This window comes from Artemia franciscana, chromosome 3 (assembly GCF_032884065.1).
Source record: "Artemia franciscana chromosome 3, ASM3288406v1, whole genome shotgun sequence".
NCBI lineage: Eukaryota > Metazoa > Arthropoda > Branchiopoda > Anostraca > Artemiidae > Artemia > Artemia franciscana.
The window spans coordinates 1,049,843-1,067,270 of record NC_088865.1 but is presented as its reverse complement, the minus strand read 5'-3'; the positions used below and the strand labels follow the sequence as shown (position 1 = coordinate 1,067,270).

Sequence of the window (17,428 nt, the reverse complement as noted above, 5' to 3'; positions counted from 1 at the left end):
TGAGGAAACTAATAATTACCATTCTTGAATCAGCTTCAAATGGCAATTCTTCTAAAAACATGTTTTTAAACTTTTGGCTACTATGGAGGGTTTTATCTTTTGGGGCCCCATTAAGGGCTTAAAACAAATTCCCCCCAGAAACAATTATTGAACTATGAAAATGCGTAAATAAGATAATATTTAATTGCAAAAGACTATCACAATCTCTAAAGAGCCGAATTTGCTTTATATGTCACTAAAAGCTAAGAAAAAAAAAAAAATCAAAATAGTACATTAAGTCAAACACATAAAATTAAAAGGAATTAAAAAAGCAAAATCATCAAAGATAAAGGGCAAATCAGTAAACTTAACAATTAAATTACAAAAACATTGCAGTAAATAAAAAAAAACAATAAAAATGGCAATAGAGGAAAAGGGGAATTTGGCAATTACATAATCACAAATTATTATTAAGGTGTTCCAGAATAAAGGGTATAAAACTTTTGCGAAACATTTCTGTAACAGCATGGATTTGAGAGTAAGTTGGGATTGCTAAGGAGGCTGACATGGGGAGTTGGAGTCTAATGGGATTGTGAAAATCAGGGAGTAAGTCCTCAGTACAGGGATTGGAAATGACTGATTTAGCGAAAAGCAGGCAAATTTTTTCCCTCCTTTCTTTTAAGGTGGTAATGCGTGTAGCTTTAAGGAGGAAGGAGTATGGAATTTTGCCTTCTTTGTAAATGATCCTGAGCGAATGCTTTTAGACTGACTCGATTTTGTCACTAAGTTCACTTGAAAGTTGCAAATGCCAGACCAGACATGTATATTCCAATAACAGCCTGATAAAGGATAAGTAAACACGGAGGGAATGTATCTTAGGACAATTAAATTTGTTTAGTAGCTTAAAAATGGATATTGAAACATTTGCTTGTTTAACAATGTTGGATACAAGTGTTTCCCACTTAAGATCTTTAGAAATTGTGACACCAAGAAGCTTAACATGTTTTACTAGCATTTCGCTTGGGATCGGATCGCAAAAAGCAGGAGTAGATTTCAAGAAGTTGATTGTCATTATCTGTGATTTAGTGGGATTTACTGTCATATTTAGATTCTTGGATTCATCCAAACAATGGGTTAGGATTTCAATGGGGTCACTTTTAATATTCCTATGACATACTTCAAGGATCGACAAGTCATCAACATGTTTCCATCTTTGGGGGAATTCCTTGCCAATTTCGTTAATCATGACAAGAAATAATAGTGGTCCCAATAAGGTTCCTTGAGGTATTCCACAGTACCTAGGGAAGGGGTTAGAGAAGGTATTTTTGTATTTTACAACTTGTGATCTGTCTGAAAGGAACAATATAACAATATTTACTAGAGTGGGTCAGTTTCAAAGTTATCATGTAGTAAACGAATTAGGATAGTGTGGTCAACTAAGTCAAACGCTTTTGGAAATTGACTAAAATGTACATCCTCAGTGATGTACTGAGATAAGATAAGATATCGATTTTAAAAATGTCTATCACAAGCCTTGAAGGACCAATTTTGCATTTTGGAGTTGTAAAGCCAAAAAATCATAAAAAACTACAACAAGTAAAAAACTGGCAAAACAATGCCAAAAACAACAGTATCAGAATGACAGGACCATTCATTAGTCAAAAATATTAAGCAGCAATATATTAGAAAGTTGAGAAGGTAAAAACTAAAAAAGAATAGAATAAAATTGGCATTAAAAAGGTTTAAAAGAGAACATATAAAAAGGGGTAGGGAACAAAAGAAGCAAATGAACATAAAACCCACATATCACCAGTGCCAAAGAACTCTTTTAAACCTTTTTAATGCCAATTTTATTTTATTCTTTTTTCTTTTTCTCTTTTTAACTTTCTGACATTTTGCTGCTTATACCTCCCAGTTGGTTCAACAGGTACTATGTCCTATAACAGCTGGTTCAATAGGTTTGTAATTCTCTGGCTAAAGAAGTGGCTTCTTTCTCTATTGGGACAAACTTGGTTTGGAAGTTTCTTCAAATATCCTCTAGCCATGTGATGCAAGGGGTGGGCAAATATATCAGGAAGGATGTTTTTGGCTGTAATTCTGCAGACTAGAGTTAGACACCCTTGATTTTTTTATTTGTAAGTATGGGGAGTTCCAAATGGTGCAGATGTCAAACAGTTTTTGGTAACAAACTGTAAATAAGAAGTAACATGGCTTAACAGTAACCAAAACTTTAAAAACAGAATTTTCATATCAAAAGAACTGGCTTCTTATGCTAATTCCAAATACATAAGTTTCATTAGGTTAGTTTTAACCATCCAAAGCTATAAGTCTGCAAAAATTTGCCTGATTTTTAAAAAGGGAGGACACACCCCTAAAAGTAAAAAAATCTTGATGAAAATCACACCATCAGATTCAACTTATATGAGAATCCTGTTCTGAGAAGATATTAAAAGTTTTAGTGCCCTTTTGAAGTGAGCAAAAGATTGCAGGGCAACTAGCCCCCATCTGAAACCCCTTTTACCTCAAATTTCTCCAATCAAAAATTTGAGATAACTATTTTGTTCAGCATAGTCAAAAAGTTCCTAAACTGGAAATTTCTGGGATGAAATTTCCAGGGGAAACATTACAATAGGGTATTTGGCAGAATTCCTATGTGACATTTTTTTCCTTATTTACCTTATTTTCTCTTTGCCCACTCAATTTTGCATGTGGAAATTTTCTGGGAGAATTGTCCTTGGGAAATTTTCAGCATGTTTGGAGACAAGCTTGCTACTTGTTGCTGTGAAAAACACCCAGCAACTGAAACGTCAATTTGACACCCTAAGCGCCAGCAATGGCTCTGGAGGATCTTTATCCTTTTTTTTATCCTTGGAGATCTGGGAATTATTGAGGGGGGATTTTCAGCTAGGATGAAATTATCTGGAAGGAATTTTACAGGGGAAGTATATTTGACATGGGAGGAACTTTCCACAGAAGAGTTTTTCAAGAGGGGAGGGAATTTGTCATGGATGTTGAACTAGATTTACTGATATTATTTTCAAAATAATAAGAAATAAAACAACAAGTTTTTTTTCAACTGAAAGTGAGGAACAACATTAAATCTAAAAAATAACATAAATTATCCCATATATGAAGGGGGGCCCTCTTAATTCCTTGCTCTTTATGCTAAAGTTTGATTTCTTTCCCATTTTTTTTAAGAGCAACTCCTGAAACACAAGGGTTGTTTATTAGAATAGGATTTAAAAGTACTAAAACTTCTTATATTTAATCCTTCATAAGACATTGCTGGCTTTCATAAGCTATTATGGAGGAAGGCTGGTAAATTTTTCTGTAGGTGGGAATGGTTAGTTTAACCAAGGCTGTATCCAGGGTTGGGGGTTTGCTGGGCTCAACCAACCCCCACACACCACTAAATTTTATTCCAACTTGTTAAAAAGCCAACAATAAAAGGTATGTTTTTAAAAGTTTTTTTTTGTGATTTTGCTCAAAGCCATTAAGTAGTAATTAATCAGCCATTAAGTAGCATGTTAAAACATCAGAGCGCTGGGACCAAGGGTTTATCCAAGTTTTAGTTGTTGATTTTTTTTTTTTTGGGGGGGGGGGGGGTACAAAAGAACTTTACAAAAATAATGAAAATATGATTATATTTGTTTATGTATATTGTTACTAGCTGTTGGGGTGGCGCTTCGCGCCACCCCAACACCTAGTGGGTGGGGGCGCTTCGCGCCCCCCAAGCCCCCCCGTGCGCGTAAGTTGTTACGCGCCATATTAGTTACGCGCCATATTAGTTACGCGCCATTGTAGTTGTGTCCCTGTGTCCCACCTGTGAATATATATATATATATATATATATATATATATATATATATATATATATATATATATATATATATATATATATATATATATATATATATATATATATATATATATATATATATATATATATATATATATATATATACACATATATGTTTTTAACTACGTAAAACTTGCGAATATACAACATTCTTTGATGTCCCATTGTTTGTGCATATAAATAGATTGTCAGGTTTACCAACTCCTGAACATGCAACATAAAATTGTTCATAGGAAAAACAATCCGTATTCAGATCTAAACCTCATTATTCTAATGATTGCCCTTGAGCTTTGTTGATGGTGATTGCTAATCAAACATTCCCTGTGTCCCCGTTGTCATTTATATATCCCCCTGTGCCCCTGGCGTCCCCGTTTTAGTTTTGTCCCTGTGTCCCGGTCGTCATTTATATTCCCAGTATCCCGGTAGTCATTTGTGTCCCAGTCTGTAATTTCTCTTTAAGCATCCTGGTCGTCATTTATATTCCCTGTGTCCGGTGTCCCAGTCGTCATTTGTGTCCTGGTGTCCCGGTCTGTAATTTATCTTTGAGTGTCCTGGTCGTCATTTATATGTCCCGGTTGTTATTTGTGTCCCAGTATGTAATTTCTCTTTGAGTGTCCTGTTCGTCATTTATATTCCCTGTGTCCTGGTACCCCATTCGTCATTTGTGTCCCAGTCTGTTTTTTTGTCAGTCGACAAACATGATGTCAGTCGACAAACAACTTCATGATGACATACAGCTCAATCCTTATAATGATGTCAGTCTACAAACATGACGTCAGTCAACAGACACACACAAACAACTTATTTTTATATATATAGATAGATAGATAGATAGATATGTTAAAAATATGTTTATGTGAAAATTATACAATGTGACCCTAAAGCCATTAAGCAGTAATTGGGCAGCCGTTAAGCAGTATGTTAAAACATCATAACCCTAGGACGAAGGGTGTTTCCAGGTTTTAGTAGCTTTTTTGGGGGGGGGGGTACAAAAAAACTTACGAAAAAACATGAAAAATATGTATTATATATATATATATATATATATATATATATATATATATATATATATATATATATATATATATATATATATATATATATATATATATATATATATATATATATACATAAATTATACAATTTGACCCTAAAGCCATGAAGCAGTAAAACAAAACCAATTTCTTTTTCAACTGAAAGTAAAGAGCAACATTAAAATTTAAAAAAGGAACAGAAATTATTCTGCAAATAAAGTAAACTGGCCCTGCCTCTTTGCTCTTCTTGACAAAGTTGTTAGAACTTAAAAAAAACCTCTTAATCTAATTAAATGACCTTTATGTTGCAGGAGTTGTTCTTAAAGAACTGTAACAAAGAGCAAAACTTTAGAATAAAGAGAAAGGTATTGAGGAGGATATAGCCCCCCTCATTTAGAGAATAATTTTCTTTTGCTTATTTTGCTTCTTTCTTTCAGCTGAAAAACATGTTTTTTGTGTTTATTTCTGATTGTTTTTTCAACTAGGGCATGTTCCACAGATGGAAGATCCACAGATTGCCGAAAATTGTCCTTTTTGGCCAACCGTCTAGGGCTAAACAGAAATCAGGTTTTCCGCGGTTATGATAGAAAGATATCACAAACAACAATTTGAGAGAAATTTGAACTTTTTGGTGGGAGGGTGTAAAGATGGAGGCTTTGAATATATTAGGATGGAGGAGGAGCATTCATAGTTGTGTTGGCCCTAGGCAGCTTGGTGCTGCAACAAATTTGTAGTAGTTTTTCAAGAAATGCTGGAAAATGTGACCCCTCCTCAATCAAAAGCCCTCTCGTGTAATACTTCCTCCATGGAAAGTTTATCCTGTGTAAAATCCCACCCCAAGACAATTCTGTTCTCACTGAAAATCCTCTTAAAAAATTATTTGAATAATTAGGATTTGTAAATTCTTCTTAGTGTACCTTCGTTTCAAGAAGATTTTTTTTTGCATTTAATTACTGGTTGCTTTTAAAATCATGTCAAATCCCCCCCCCCCTCCATGGAAATTTTTTTATAGGATATTCTCCACTTTCCTGCTCCATTGGAACATTTCTCCCACATTAAATTCCTAAATGGAGAATTTCTCCCACGAAAATCCCCCTTCTCCACATAAAAATCACGCTGTCAATTCTGGTCCTACTGAAAATTTCCCTCAGATGATTCCCCTAGAACATCTCCACATGTAAAATTAAGTTGCCAAAGAAATAACAATAGGAATAAAAAGAATTATGTTTGGAAATTCTGGTAAATTCCACGCATGTAAAATTTTCTCTGGTAAGTTCACCCTAAAAATTCACCTTTTCATGGAAATCCCCCCTCCAAAAAGTGCCCCTATAACAAATCTAATATGAAAAAAATTGACAAATTTAGTATCTAACAGCCCTTTCCCCAGGGGTTGTAGTGGTTCATGTCATTCCTAGAGGGATAATTAATGCACCTTAAAATTTTGGCTTTCTCCAAATTTTGACTAGACGACTTTAGGGGAAAGGGGGCATGAGAGGGGAGCTAGTTGCCCTCAAATCTTTTTGTGATCACTTAAAGAGGGCACTAAAAATTTTAATTTCTTTTCAAATGAGACCTTTCTCAATCTTCTAGGATCATTGGTTCAATACAATCACCACTGAAAAAAATTAATAGACACACATTCATGATCTTTCCGCTGGCCAAAAATGCAAAATTCCTCATTTTGTAGGTGGAAGCTTGAAACCGCTATAGTAGGGTTCTCTGATATACTAATTCTAATTTTGCAATTGGATTAAGATTCCTTGACTTTTTGGTGTTTCCCCTTTTTTTTCAAAAATCAGTCAAATTTTCTCAGACTTGTCTTGATGGGTGATTAAACTTGATGAATTTTATATATTTAGAATTTGCATAAAGAGCCAATTTTTTTCTTGATGCATCTACTTAATCAAATTTCTAACCAATCTATTTAACCAAATAAAACCAAAATTTTGGTTTTTAGAGTTTTGGCTACTACTTGGCCAAATTGCTCCTTGCTTACAGTTTATTATTATGAACTATTTGATAAAATTTACGATTTTCAGTTGCTCTTGTGAAGGATGGTTTTGCATGCATGATCATTTTTTTCTAATCTTGTTCATGAGAAAACAGCACCTGTAGATTATTTCTACTCATGTGAATGAAAATTAAAAAATTCTGGAACTATTAAATGGGTGTTTCTGTTTCATAGATCCATTCATTTAAGTTTCTTGAGCAATTTTCTCCGAAAATGATTTCATTGATTGGTTTTGTTTGTTGATCCCTGAATTTGAATATCTATTCTCCTCTCCCATTAGGATCTTCTATCTTGTCTGCTGAATTATGTGCCATCCGCCTGGCCTCGGATGTACTTATAAATTATAACATGGAATCTGAAAATATACTCTGTCTCTCCAACTCTAAATCAGCATTACTACTGATCCAAAATATTAATAGAATTGCTAATGACAAAGATTTGTATAATATTAGAAGACAGCTTCTTAATCTTAAGATCAAAGAAAATGAAGTTTATTTTCAACATGTTCCTAGTCATAAAGGCATCAAATATAATGATATGGCTGATTCTCTAGCAGCAAAGGCTTCCATGTTATTTCCTAGTCCTTCCTCTGACCTCAATTCACGAGATATTATCAGGCAAAGATCCAAAGTTAATCACAGTAAATTAATGTTATCTCCATTTCATACAAGATTAAATACAGTGCTATATTACCGGCTGAAATCAGGTGCCTTACTTCTAAAAAACTTGTTATTTAATTGGAAGCTACATCTTTCCCCTTCATGCGGAATCTGCTTTTCAGCAGATGAAACAATCCAGCATATATTATTTGATTGCCAGGCTCAGAGTGAGGAGCCAGTGAGCAGAAAGCGTTTCTGCTCCTTGGCTAAGATTCCAAATACTTATACAGCTATCCTGGATTCTAACCTGCCATGGGAAATTGTTCGTAAGATATTTAAGGCAGCAATTGATACCTTAAAGAAGAGAAATATAGTTTAATAAAGATTAAAGCTTGAAGAAGTCAATTTTTAAAAGGACGTGATTTAGTTTGTGATTGTGCAGAAGAGAGCGGGAATGAGTAGGAAGAGCCGTATTGGTACCGGCCGGCCTAGTGGCCTTAAACTACTGGGGACAGGTAGCTCAGGTGCTCACACTTCCCACAATCAATAACAGTGTATTATTGTTCATAATTGCATATATTCATTGTTTGCAGACTGGAGGAGATTAGCGCTTCCAGTGGCTAGTTTTTCTGGTGAAGAAGTCAAAGAGGTGAAAGGACTTGTTGTTAGTCTATATACCTCCCTACAATTTTTGGAACCGGAACTGTTGATTTTTTACTTCTTTTGTTTTGTTTTTTCTCTAAAATTGTATATCGAAGCAAACCTTACAGTCAAATTTGCTAATTTATTCAAGCAACTTTATTAGAAAACGATTTCACTGATTGTTTTATTTTCTAGAGACCAAGAGAAACATCAAATAGTACGAGTGGTTCCGATTCTGAGGATAATTATGTTCCTTATATTCCAGTAAAAGAGAGAAAGAAACAACAGTTACTAAAGCTTGGAAGAATTACACAGGTATGTGAAGCTATTATGTAAGCAAAGCTATAGAAGCAAAAGTAGAAATTATTTTTTTTTTACCTTCACCTCTGTTGTCCTGACTTGACAAATATCCAGAAATAGTATTGTGAAATATTCAAACTTTTCCAATCTTTGCAAAATATGCATGCAGTGTAAGGCTACTCTATTTATGAAAATTGTCCAAAATTAAAGAGTACAGTTAACCCCATCTCACTAAAACCCTCATATATTTAACAACTGTGGAATTTTGGCTTGACTAAAACCTCACTATACCCCCACTTAAATTACATGATTGTAACTATATTTTCCATATTAGTTGCCTATTTGCATGCTTTTTAAAAGTTATATTTCTTCCCAAAAATTCATTTTCGGTTTTTCACTCCATTCTAAAATTAAGGCAAGTTTGCAAAACAGTTCTTGAATTTTCCAATTCAATCTGTAGGAAGCACATTTTTGTGCTTCCTTTGATGTGGGAAGAATCTTGGTGAACTGTGCTAGTTTTCCAACTCGGGAAATTTATGACCTTTTTTGAAGAGACAAAGATGTTTTTTTTTTTCAAGAGCTGCTAACTCTAGAAGCTCGAGAAGCCGCTAATTTGTACAACCGTTTCCATAGAAGAAAGTAAAACCAACTGTAGGGTTAGCCGGTTCTTGGTGGGCTGGATCCTTCGATAGTTTTGCAGTTTTGGAGGCTACTGTGAAATAGGGTAAAAATTCAACTATACTTCTCTTAGCAAAACCGCCAACAGTTGATGATATCACGTCTTGGTGAAAGTCTATTGAAGAATAAAAAGAGGAACAAATACAGGAAAAACGTAGGAGCTTCAGAACGAAGCAACACTGGGAGAAAGGAATAAGAAAAGAAAAAGATACACTGACTTAATGAGCAAATGAACACATCAACAAAGCAAGGCACAAAGACTAGAGCCGAAACTGGAGCGACAGAACGCAGAAACGTTTGAATACAGCAGCAGACACTGTGAATAACATAAGAAGGAACAGAGGAATGAACACATAGAAAACAGAGGAACTAGCATAGGAACCAACACAACAACAAAGAACTTAGGAGAGGGTTTATTCTGTTGGGAGTTGGCAGTTTTAGTACTCTTTGTAAGAGTTGATAGTGATAGCATTAAGACAAGACATATTTTATGAAAAAAAAAACGAAGTTTTTAGCTCCACATCCATCATCGGTCACATGGTTAATGGGTTGTTCACTACACCAACATCCCCAGAGTTTCCCAAGGGTAGTTGTTGGACGTTTACTTTTCTTAGTAGCTGGAAAGCCAGTAGTTGCTGTCACTAGTACTTCACCTTAAGGTAAATTGGCTGGCATTGTAGGCGTGGTCTTTGTAGGACTAGTTTAATTCATTACTGTACAGTTGCCCTTAATATTGCAGTCAGATATATCCATATGCCAAAAACTAAAAAAATGAAAAGAAGAAGGTAATAACGATAAGCAAGACTCTGGAGAGCAAAAAAAATATAGAGATCTATGAAGGTGACTGATGAACTAAAGATTATATTGAAAGCACCAACTTTGATGGAAAGGGTGCAAGTCTGTTGCTGAGTCTGTTGCTGATGAAGGTAAATTAGCTGTGAGAAAGGAAAGTTTGTTTTGATGAGAAGTATCTGGAAGTTTATGCTAGGTTTTATGAAGCCCTTAGATTATAGTAGGGGACAAGGTATCAATTCTGAGCAAGAGAATAGGGAATTACAATGTCCGAGTTACAATGCATAATCTTTTTTTTTTGGTACTGATATTTTTTTCGTGGTGAATTTCTTTTAACTAAAGCTATAGTTGAGTTGTGTTTACTCTTATATAGGGAATTAAATATAATATGGTTTTCTAATTTAGATAAAAAGTTAATGCGAGCTCTTATGGTTAGATCTTTTGGTTGATGGCCATTTTCCCACAATTTCTTCCACAGGTTTCAATGGCATGTGACATATTTCCCCCTAGTTTTAAATATATCACTTTCCAGGCTATTTTCATTCAAAGTATTTCCTATACTTGTTGAATTATCTAGAAGCTCATGGTTTCTTTTTAGTCCAATTTCAAGTTTATTGGAGTCAGATTTAAAGATGTTAATAAATGAAATGAAATATAAGTAAACTATTATAAGGCCCACCTGTGATTGAGCTATGTACAGGAGAAAGGGAAGGGGGGAGAAACCAAATCATTACATGAGACCTAACCAATTTATGGAAACTGTCGAAGCAAAAAGTCAGAAACAACTCTTCAGAGCAAAAGGGCGTATATGACCCTTGTAGGGTTGTCACCCCACTCCAATCTACGACTATTCAGATTGGCGTTCATAATTTTAATATCAAATTTCTTCTAGGCCTTCTGTATAAGAACTTTGTTTTGGGAGTAAGATCTAAAACAAATGCCTTTAACATATAATGAAAAGAGAAATCATCAGTGCAACAGCACAAAAAAATAAAAAAAAAAAAAAGAAAAAAAAAAAAAAAAAAAGGAGATAGAAGGAGAAAAGAAAGACCGTGAATATTTGAGATCTCTTCAATATATGATTTCAAGTTTCAGCTTGCTTATAAAAAGTTTCATTTTGCCATATAAACAGCTTTTATGAATGTCCCATGCTTCGGGGAAATTCACCCGATCCCCTATTTTAATGTAATATAAGATTCTGTTTTAATGAGCTATACCCTTCAGGTTTTGTCAGGGGTATTCGAAAAATTAGGATGTATAGAATTAGACTCAAACGCCCTGTGAGGATCATATATGACCAGCCTTTTGCTCTGAAATGGGACTGTTTGATTTTATGACAAGGAAACGTTATATTCCTTCATTAAGAATAAGATGATAAAATTACCATAAAAAATGTTGGATGAGGCTATGAGTCATGTTTTGAGGCAAGGCAACGTAGCTTTATTTTGTATGTGCTGTAGTTTTGGAAATCGATTGCGAGTTTTCGTCGTTTGGGACTTGGAAATTTTAGTCTTAAAGCTAATAACATTGAAAGGATGCCAAGAAATACTCGATAAACTTGATTTTAAGTTTATTATAAATAACAGACAATAAAGTTGACGTATCATCATTTTTTTTAAAGAAAAACTTCTAAAAGAAATGCGGACATAAAAGTAACTTAGGAGAGTGCTTATTCCATTAGAAATTAGCAGTTATTGTGCTCTTTTTTAAGAGTTTAAACTGATAGAGCTAAAATTTGACACAATTTATGACAAAACCCTTTAGAGCTTATAATTATAGAGTGTTTAGGAGTTTGTAAATTATGGCATTTTGTTAACAGCCAAAATGTTGCTACTGCAACACTTTACAACACTTCTGCAACAAAGCCAATCAAAAGTTATTGCAACAATCCACATTTTCTTAGCAGCTTCAATTCAGTTTTAGCTAATACCATGTCTTCTTTCTTAACTAGTAATTTTTGAAAAATATTTTAACTTATGACATTGTGTGTTTTGTTAGGTACGCTCTGAAGAAACAAAAGCAGCAGTATCATCAAGTGAAACTGACGGACCAATATCAGAGGATGATGCTCAGGCATTGGCAAGAAAAACAAATGTCAGTCTTCTGGATCAACATACAGAGCTGAAAAAAATTGCACAAGGTTAGAAAACAAAAGGCCTAAGTACCAGAGAACAAAATGGAGTTGTTTTTCTCAAGGGTCCCTTTAGGTCCATTAATTATTTATCTACAAGACTTGAAAAAAATCAACCCTTAGAAAAAATATCCTTGTGCAAGCCAGTGGTTTAGCATAGTCGAAAGTTCCACTAACTATGCCTCTGGGGACGAGATGACCCCCATGGCTCATCTTTGTAGACAAGGCTCATACATCTGCTGTCGTTATCATAATTTAGTATGCTTGTGCTGGAGAGCCTTTTACATGTGTTGTTGATGGTAAGGGGATGATAAAACAATGGACACCGTAGATTCGATGGAATAAGACTAGGTTAGATGGTTTCTGAAGGGCATCATATTTCCATAAGAGGTGCTTTAGATGAATTATATGAACATTCATGCTGTGGTATTATTTCTATTTATGACTTACAATCATAAACAAAACTAACCCGTTTGGTTCACAGCAACCTAACTCATCCTAACAAATTACAATGACAGTTGGTATATTATGTGAAAAAAAAGTGTGTCAAAAAAAGATTCCAATACCTTGGATTTGGAAATGAATTATATTTTTTCTGTAAAAAAATATATTATCTCAAGAATTTCTTTTTCATTCCTTTGTGCTCCCTCTTTTTCCGTTTCTTATGTTGATTCTTTTATCTCGCGTTTTTTTTTTACTTTTCTTCCACTCATATGGACGCAGTATTCTGGTTGCCCGCGTAGTAAAAAAAATAAACAAGAAATACATTTATCTTGTGCCAATTTAGTATGGTTAACTGCAAAGGATAAAAAAAGAAAGACGCTTAATAGAGAATTTATACACGGATACTAACTGGGAAAGAAGGGCCAGGTATCATCTAAACTGAATTTTCATTCATAAACTGAAATTTTTCCTGATCATCACTGGCGTACTTCTGACATACGTTTATCGTGGTAATTCTTTATCAGGATACATTATACAGGATATACATACATTATCGTTGTAATTCTATTATATAATTCTTTATAATATTATAGAAAACCATCTAAACTGAATTTTTCCTGATCATCACTGGCGTACTTCTAACATCCGTTTATCGTTGTAATTCTTTATCAGGATACATTATACAGGATATACATACATTATCGTTGTAATTCTATTATGTGTTCGTTATAATCTTATAGAAAATCATCTAAACTGAATTTTTCCTGATCATCACTGGCGTACTTCTAACATACGTTTATCGTTGTAATTCTTTATCAGGATACATTATACAGGATATACATACATTATCGTTGTAATTCTATTATGTGTTCGTTATAATCTTATAGAAAATCATCTAAACTGAATTTTTCCTGATCATCACTGGCGTACTTCTAACATGCGTTTATCGTTGTAATTCTTTATCAGGATACATTATACAGGATATACATACATTATCGTTGTAATTCTATTATGTGTTTGTTATAATCTTATAGAAAATCATCTAAACTGAATTTTTCCTGATCATCACTGGCGTACTTCTATATTTATCATGTAGCAATATACATATGCATATGAAAATATTTAAATTTAGAATTCGTTTTGAAACATATAAAAATCTAAAATTGAAATTTGCACAAAATGTTATAGAAATGTTTTTATTATAGTTTCAAAAACAGAAGTGGATTCCGACCATCTTAATTCTCTCGAATATATCCAAGTCGTTGCGTGGTAAATATTAAATTAAAGTTTACGTCAAAAATTTAATGAGACGGAAATGCCTGTTTTTTATTGCATAACAAATCAAATCTTGGTGTAATGTTAGAAACTGATGGACACAAGATCTCTTCAACATTTTTTATTGCTGAACGATATTGGGATTTAATGTTTGTTAAAGCTGAGAAAGTAATTTCACTTAAATATGTGGTGTTGAATGGCAGAAGTACATTTAACACCATATCGGCGATTGTGGGAAATTCAGTTCTAGTTCCGATCCAGAATTCAGTCAAGGGCGTTTTTTTGGAATTGTAGTTGTAAGTTTGAGTCACACGAAAGCTCAGCAAATTCCTCTTGAGCTTTAAGTGGCAGATGATTAATCTCACTTAAGCTAATCCAAAACGGGTTTTGAATCCTTCAAACGGGTTATATGTAACTTCGCAAAAATATCTGACAATTAACACAGCTTGGATAGCCACAAGTCATTTTGAAAAAAAGCAGCTAATTCACATTTTCGTTCAGTTAAAAATATTTTGATCTCGTCCTTTAATAACAATAATCTTTTTAAACTTTGACCTATTGACAACAATTTTACTTCTGCATGTAATAACAAAGTTGTGTAGTTGGAATCCTTATTCTTACAGAGATTTGAAAATAAGCGACTGTTAAGGGCATGGCTCTTAATAAAATTTATGACCTTAACAACATCCTGAAGCATATCGTTCAATTCTGGGTTTATCAATCAACTAAGAAACGTCCAAAGGATTTTTACATGCCTGGATTGTAAGGCCCCGTCGGTCGCGCAAGGGTTAAACTGACTAATCCGGAATAACATGCACTTCGTTCACAATCATACAATGGCTAAATGAAAATAACACGAAATGTTTATATAGTTTCTTCGAAATAACACTTAGAAATTTTTTTGATAATATTTATCAGGATTATTTCGGTTTTAAGAGATTGACAAAAATAAATTCCTTCCGATTCATAGTAAATTTATACAAGATATCATAATGATAGGAATAGAAATGCTGGTATAAGCAGTCTTTCCAAACCAGAAGATTTTATGATATATTTATCTACGATGATTGTTATTTTTCTTTATAACAATAATTTTACAAGTTAAAAAACATTTTTTGTTAAATTGTATTTTTATCACTCGCGACCCCATAATTTTGCTACGCGACCCATAGTTTAAGAAGCCCTGATTTATACCAATAGGAATCTTAGCTAAAATGTGTAACAGGAATTGGAAAACAAGCCTGAAGAATATGGACTGTATCATATATGTCCCAGTTTATGACTCTGTTTTTTACATCTTTCTATTCCTATTACAATCTTGCTATTCCTATGATACCTAGCCAAAGGTGTATATCCCTAGGGATATTTAGCCCTAGGGATTCTTGATGCTTGAATTAAGTAGATGACTAACCTGAGGAAGAGGTCATAAGAGTTTATGTGTGTTAGATTCGTAATTACATCTGACTAATGACGATGCTGAGGAGCATATTGCTTCCTAAACTTTCTAAGCTTCGTCGCATTCATCAATCTAAAAAGCGTCGCTCCGGGAAGCTTTTTTTTACTTGTTCTTTATTATTTTCAAATAAAAATTGGGATATCTCTTTTGTTAATATCTTTTTTCGTGGATTTTTGAGATTTTCTTCGGTTTTTACCATTCGATAAAGCTTTGAAAAACTGATATGAAAGTACCTCTTGGCTAAATTAAATTAAAAAAGCCCGTCAGTCATAAAAACAAATATTTCGTATTATCATCTTCCACGAAACACCCGAAACACAAAATTCTAATCCCCCTTACTTACCCTAGAGAAGAATAACTTCACTGAGAGCTCCATGAGCCCCAAGACATACAAGGTATACTTATAAATTAAATATTAAATGAGTTAATCTATATATTAAATAATGTATTATTAAATATTAATCAAAATTAAATATTTAATTTGATAATTTTTTAATGAATCATACTGACTGCGACCTCTATAATTAGATATAGCCGCTCGTCTTTAGCCTATAGGCATAAAAAAAACTATACTCTCTTGTGAGTGTTGAAAGCAAATGACTCTGAACTGATTGTCATAGTCTATGCAGAAACTCTTGCCTGTTCTATAGACATGGAGTTTTCAGAGTAGCATGTTGTTAGGTTTTCTGGATGTTTATGTAAAATAAGATTATGTAAACTTTTTCTTTTGGTTGGAATTTAAAATGTCATGTCTTTTCTACCCAAATTTCCTTTTATTTTAGCTAAAAAAGAAAGTGCATACGAAAAACAGCTTAAAGAAGAGGAGAAGATTTTAGAAAGTGTGACGGCAAAAAAAGCACTCATGAGTGTAGTGGAGCTGGCCAAAGGAGTTCAGTATTCTGAACCAATTAAGACAAGGTATTGCGCATGTTTTATTCGAAAAATAATTGATAGCTTAAGAATTAATAGAAAGTAGCTCTTCATAATAAAACCGTGATCAAGCTTGTAGGATACACTTCCCACACTTGTGGTGAATATGACTTTCAAATTGAACAGGCTGTTTAGACCCAGCCCATCGAGAACTTACCCGCCTGACATCAGAAAGCGACAGAAGTCCAAACTGATTCCTATGTGTGAACGGATAAACAGATATTACAATCCATTTGTGGCTTTTCTTTACGTCTATGTTTAACAGTAAATATTTTTTGTTTTTAATGCTTTTGCAACTGCAAGTTAGCCAAGAGCTACGAAAGTTGTTTAATAAGCCTCTCTCTCTCTACATATGTATATACAATTTGTTTTTCGTTTATTACTACAAAATGCAGTGTCTTCAGTTGGGGGGGGGGGTTTCACATGTCCTGCTGGATTTTTTTTACCCTCCCCTAGATTAAAAAAAATTATTTTATGGCAGGAGAGGGTATTTCTATTGAATGTTGCCTTTTTTGCATTTGTATTAAAAAGGTGGAAGAAAACACTTCCCCCGCTAGATTTTGAAAAATATTTTTGCTAAAAAGAAATAACAGATAACAGATAAGCTGATAAGAGGAGAATTGTGATGAATTAATATTGGTCAAATAAAAATGCGCGACATTTGTGCAAAGTGCATCTTGTAGTACAGTGTAAAACCAGCAGAATTATAAAATTCAAATCAAACTTTGTGTAAATGAATCAAAATCTGGATGAAACAGTTTATGGTAACAAGCCGTGAAACAGATTACAAGCCTTTCTTTCTTTCTTACTAACATGAAACTCTTTTGTTGTTTTTGTTATTGTATTTTGGTGTTACTACCTTTTGTTCGTGCATTTTGGTCAAGTTGGTTCTAATAGTCAGTATTTCCGTTCACATTTAACAAACCATGTTTTATTTTCCTGAGTTGGGAACCTGATCAGATTCTTTAGCTAATTTATTACTTTTTTTCGGGGGGGGGAGGGGGGAGTAAAGCTATTTATGTCGGAATGGCGGAAAGTGATAGGGTGATTCTCATATATAATTTAGTAACAACTCGTAATAACAGCTTTATAACAACTTTAATAAAACTAATGCTGCTGGCATTGTAGTATCACCAGTAGCACTAGAAAAAAGCGCAATTATAATGAATCAAAGTTGGTAGATATTTCTCTTTAAACTTTTTATTTAATAGATAAGGTGGTATTAGGTTAGCATGTAGAAAATATGCTAGTTTCTAAACATGTAAATAAGTATGCGTTTTCTGCACTCTTGGCAAACG

The 17,428-nt window shown here is 33.7% G+C and overlaps 1 protein-coding gene across 7 annotated transcripts in view; it reads left to right on the top strand.

Moving 5' to 3' along the window:
* LOC136024721 (ATP-dependent RNA helicase abstrakt-like) overlaps window positions 1–17,428 on the top strand; it is an 83,473-nt gene that overhangs the window by 2,207 nt on the left and 63,838 nt on the right. For all 7 annotated transcript variants that reach the window (XM_065700141.1, XM_065700145.1, XM_065700142.1 and 4 more), the window contains exons 2-4: window positions 8,320–8,439; window positions 11,893–12,034; window positions 15,983–16,118. In XM_065700141.1, coding sequence (XP_065556213.1) covers window positions 8,320–8,439; window positions 11,893–12,034; window positions 15,983–16,118 — 398 coding nt within the window. The remainder of the gene's footprint in view (window positions 1–8,319; window positions 8,440–11,892; window positions 12,035–15,982; window positions 16,119–17,428) is intronic.